This window comes from Centruroides sculpturatus, unplaced genomic scaffold (assembly GCF_000671375.1).
Source record: "Centruroides sculpturatus isolate CEXI.00-Female unplaced genomic scaffold, Cexi_2.0 scaffold5331, whole genome shotgun sequence".
Lineage (NCBI taxonomy): Eukaryota > Metazoa > Arthropoda > Arachnida > Scorpiones > Buthidae > Centruroides > Centruroides sculpturatus.
In genome coordinates this window covers 198-4,555 of record NW_019389793.1, presented here as the reverse complement: position 1 = coordinate 4,555, position 4,358 = coordinate 198, and the positions used below count along the sequence as shown (strand labels likewise).

The window sequence follows — 4,358 nt, the reverse complement described above, 5'->3', positions numbered from 1 at the left end:
ACACTCATACTTATTTTTTTAACCCCATTCCCAATAACCCGGCATTTTCACAAACTCGGCCACCCTTCGGTCCACATTAGGCCGAGTTTTCGAGAGTCTACTGTATTAAATTTGGTTGAATTTGGACTGCTGAATATCTTCCTAGACAGCATTGAATTGGTTTACTTTAATTATGATTATTGTGTACTATAACATATTATATACTTTTTTCTCTCAGTAATTTTTCAGTTTTTTTATTGCAGAAATTGAAAAGAGGAGGTCATTTGTTTTTTTTTTTTTGCACTCTCATTTCTTCAGATACTATTATGGATATTACAGTATTCCATTTCTTAAATTTTAATTTTATCCATATAGTTTGTATTTATTCATATATTTTAATGATAAAAAAAATATTAAATATGTATAAATTCACATGGTACATGACCTACCAGGATAATTTATGATCTTGGTAATGGAGAAAATAAAGCAAATGATGATTCATGCACCATACCGAAAAAAATATTTGTGGAAGTTAATACCCAAATATAATCTGATGCTTTGTTTGTTCTTTTTTTTTTNCGGCTGCCCGATGACGTTTTACGTATTATAGGAGTTATTTTTACCGTTGTTTACGGATAATGCCACAATTTTTATAGGAATCATAACTGTAGGAAACGGTTTTATAGGGGGATCTACTGTATAAGGAATATTCTAACACTGAGGCAAGCTATAAAAATGAACAATTTTCTTAAACTTGGTGAAGGAGCAATTGGTAGAATGGATCTGTGGTTTTTAGATAATGTAACAAGCTTTACTGATAACTTAGTTACAAAAGGGACGGATGATGTACAGAAACAATACTCATTTAGTGTAAAGGATAGATAGACCACAAGAACAACAAATGCATCATACTGATTTATTAAGAAAAAAAATGGACAGTGTCCATTTCTTGTTTTCTAATAAATCAGCTGAAGATGTTAAAAGATAAGTTGCATATTAGTGTGCTGTAGCTGTATGATTGTTTACCTGTGGCTGGAATGACTTACTGGGAATTATTGTTGGTGGAGTATTAAATTTATAATATATTCCAAACCTATGCAATGAACATCATCAACATAATGTAGATAAGACTGGAAAATTGAGGTGATGGAGGTCTTAAATATTGTGTATTCTTAATCTCTAATTAGTATTTCTGCCAAGATTGAAGAACCTGCTGGAAGACCATGTAAATAATTATATTATTGAACATAAGTAATAAGTTCAATCACATCTCTAATGCCATAGAACAGCATGTCTTTGTCTGTTAGCAACATTTTGGTAAGCATCCCACTTCAAATGTAGGGACGGAAGCAAACAAAAGATACATTAATCTTTAAACATGTTAAAGGATAATTGATTATCTTTATTCAAGAAATACAGCGATGTCATAGCAACAATGATAATTTGCTAAATTTGTTAAAATCTTGCTTTTTGCATCCCTATGTAACAAAGGTACTTATCTATTTTAATGCTTGCTTGACAATTGAATTCATTTGAAATATCTTGTTCTATTTGCTAACATTCTGTTCTTGACAAAGACATTTTGTAAGTGTTAAAAACGTTCAAAGTATTTTATTAAATGAGTTTTTTTGTAAATTTAACACCAACAAACTGACTAATTGTCTTTGTATTGTCTTAATTAAATGATGATTATTGCTTCATATTCATTATCCATTTGGCATTTGACTTATTTATTTTACTTTAAAATAATTATTTGAAGGAAAAGGAATTTTTGTTGCATAATTAATCAACTTTTTAAGTCTTTTCAAAATAATAATTTTTAATAAAATTTTCAATGAGTCTAAATATAAATTTAGGAACAAAACTAATATACATTTAATCTTCCTTACCCGATTTTATTTATTTGTTTTTAGTATAATCCTTTCAAAGTTCGAATTTTGAAGGAAAAAGTTAACACGCCAACTACTACCGTATATCGGTAAGAAATTTAATGACAATTATAAGTTTCAGTAAATCACTTTTTGAAGAATTTTATTTATTTTTCACTTTATTGTAATTAATATTTTTCAGTTGTGGACCCCTTATTGATTTATGCAGGGGACCTCATGTACGTCACACTGGAAAAATTAAAGCGCTGCAAGTCACCAAGGTAAATTTTGTTAATTCAAGACCATATTTCACAAATTTTTATATATTTTTTAATCAGTAAATTGTAGAAACCATAATTGTAAAGTTAAAAATTTTCTGATTTGCTTGATTTCATCTAAAATGTATTTGCCTACAACACTGTATAGACTTATTTTCACAATACTGTGCTAAGATTTAGAAATTTTATAAATAAATTGACAGTTATAGTTCAGTTAAAGCTTATAGGAAATTTATTGATATTACAGAATTTAAATATTAATTGATTGAAATACTTAATTGACAATGTAGAATTCGTCAACTTACTGGGAAGGAAATGCCGAAGCAGAAACCTTGCAAAGAATATATGGAATATCATTTCCAGATAATAAACAGTTAAAAGAATGGCAAAAATTTCAAGAGGAAGCTGCAAAACGTGATCATAGGAAGCTTGGCAGAGTATGTTTTTATCATTTTTATTTAAAAACATGTAGTAGGGCTTCTTTAATTTTCTGATTAAATTTATTAGTCTTCTTTATATAAATTAAATATTAACGTTAAGTTAATTAAAACAGGTTTTATTATAGAAGTTAAATAATGTATTTTTAACTTAATTAAATCTCCTAAAATAAAGTCAAACAAGTTTCTGTCAATTTGGTCTTTGAGAATTGAAAATGTTTTTGATCGATCCAAAATCCATCTTATTATATCGTTTATAAGTTATTATTTTCATGAGAAGTAACAGGATAACTACTTAAAACCATCTACAAAACTTTCAATAGGTCAAACTGCTCCTGTTTTCCAGATGATAACATACTGGAATTTGTTAAATAAAGTTATTCAAGAGATAACTAACCAGAAGAAGTTCAAAACAACTATAAGAAAAACCCCCTCAGCCTAATTTTCAAAAAAGTGATGTTTTCTAACCAGCAAACCAATGCCTCTGCTGATTAAAAACTGTTTTTCCTGCATATTTAATAATTAAAATGCAAAAGATCATCCACCAAAAAGGAAAAGGGGGAAAGAAGAAAGAAGATAACATTGAAAAAGTACTATTTTAAAAGATGTAACATTGCCTTTTTTGCAATAGTGAAGTAATATTATTCATTGTTATTACTGCATTGCATTTAAATTGATTGTTAATCATTTGAACTATATTAGGTTTCGAGTTGTGGTTTTCTTCCCTGATGTATTTGTTCCTCTGTTGTTTTATTTTGTATATTTTGACACTTGGAAAAGGCCAACGGCCACAGCGTCATCTGAGATTAAAGATTTATTAGTTCTTAAGGTGACATATGTATATATGAAATCAATTGAATAGATTTAGTAAAACTACAATGTAAAATAAATGAATTTTTTATTAAAATTTTTCATAAATATTTAAAAGTATATCATTTTGATTTTTGCAAGTTAATATTGATTTAATGATCAACTGATATTTCTCAACAGTTTGTTATTTGAAACAAATCAGTGTCATTTTATTGTTAAAAATACATAATTTCAAATGATGTATAAAATGAATAAGCCAGTGATATGTATAAGGTCATATAATTTGTATTGTGCTATAACTTGAATGCATTTTTTTTACCTTTGAATAATTAAATAAATATTAACACTACTTTTATTAAATTTTGTTTTGGAAATTTTCAGGATCAAGAGTTGTTTTTCTTCCATGAATTAAGTCCTGGTAGTTGTTTCTTTCTTCCTAAAGGAGCTCATATATATAATACGCTTGTTGAATTTATTAGAGTAAGTGAATGTATTAAATTTGTTAAATATGAATAATTAATATTTAAGAGATTTAAGTGATTAATTTATAAATAAAATCTTGTTTTCTTAGAGTGAATATCGGAAACGAGGTTTCCAAGAAGTGATAAGCCCAAATGTATATAATAGTAAACTATGGAAAGTCTCAGGACATTGGCAGCATTATGCAGTAAGTAGATTTTAAGTTTTTTATTTAAATTCTAACAGTTATTGTACATTAGGTTCATGAATCTTGGCCAGGCTGTACCACAGTAAGATTCCTAGCAAGGAAGAGTTTATGAGCATGTTAATATAAATTTAACAACTACTACTATAGTTACGTTATATGTAATCTCTAAATATTCTAGAGCATCATTCAGATTACACACAGTTTCCATTCAAAATTTGTTAAATGACTTGTAATTATTTGAAAATTATTGCTTTAAAGGATGAAATAAGTAAATAATTAGTTTCTACTATACTTAATTTGTATCAAATGAACAGCTTGA

At 27.5% G+C, this 4,358-nt stretch overlaps 1 protein-coding gene across 1 annotated transcript; it reads left to right on the top strand.

The window, feature by feature from the left end:
- Positions 1-714: 714 nt before the first annotated feature.
- LOC111617360 (threonine--tRNA ligase, cytoplasmic-like) lies at positions 715-4,153 on the top strand. Its single transcript, XM_023358661.1, has 6 exons — positions 715-849; positions 1,893-1,957; positions 2,050-2,128; positions 2,416-2,562; positions 3,754-3,852; positions 3,944-4,153. Exons 1-6 carry the CDS (start codon positions 715-717, stop codon positions 4,052-4,054), a joined length of 636 nt encoding a protein of 211 aa, XP_023214429.1. The 3' UTR covers positions 4,055-4,153.
- The last annotated feature ends 205 nt before the right edge of the window (positions 4,154-4,358 follow it).

What these genes read in the sequence shown, in the direction of transcription:
- LOC111617360 (XM_023358661.1), top strand. Translation starts at nt 715, where the DNA reads ATGAACAATTTTCTTAAACTTGGTGAAGGAGCAATTGGTAGAATGGAT. An exon ending in CCAACTACTACCGTATATCG is followed by an intron (nt 1,958 to 2,049) that starts GTAAGAAATTTA and finishes AATATTTTTCAG; the next exon opens with TTGTGGACCCCTTATTGATT. An exon ending in ATCATAGGAAGCTTGGCAGA is followed by an intron (nt 2,563 to 3,753) that starts GTATGTTTTTAT and finishes GGAAATTTTCAG; the next exon opens with GATCAAGAGTTGTTTTTCTT.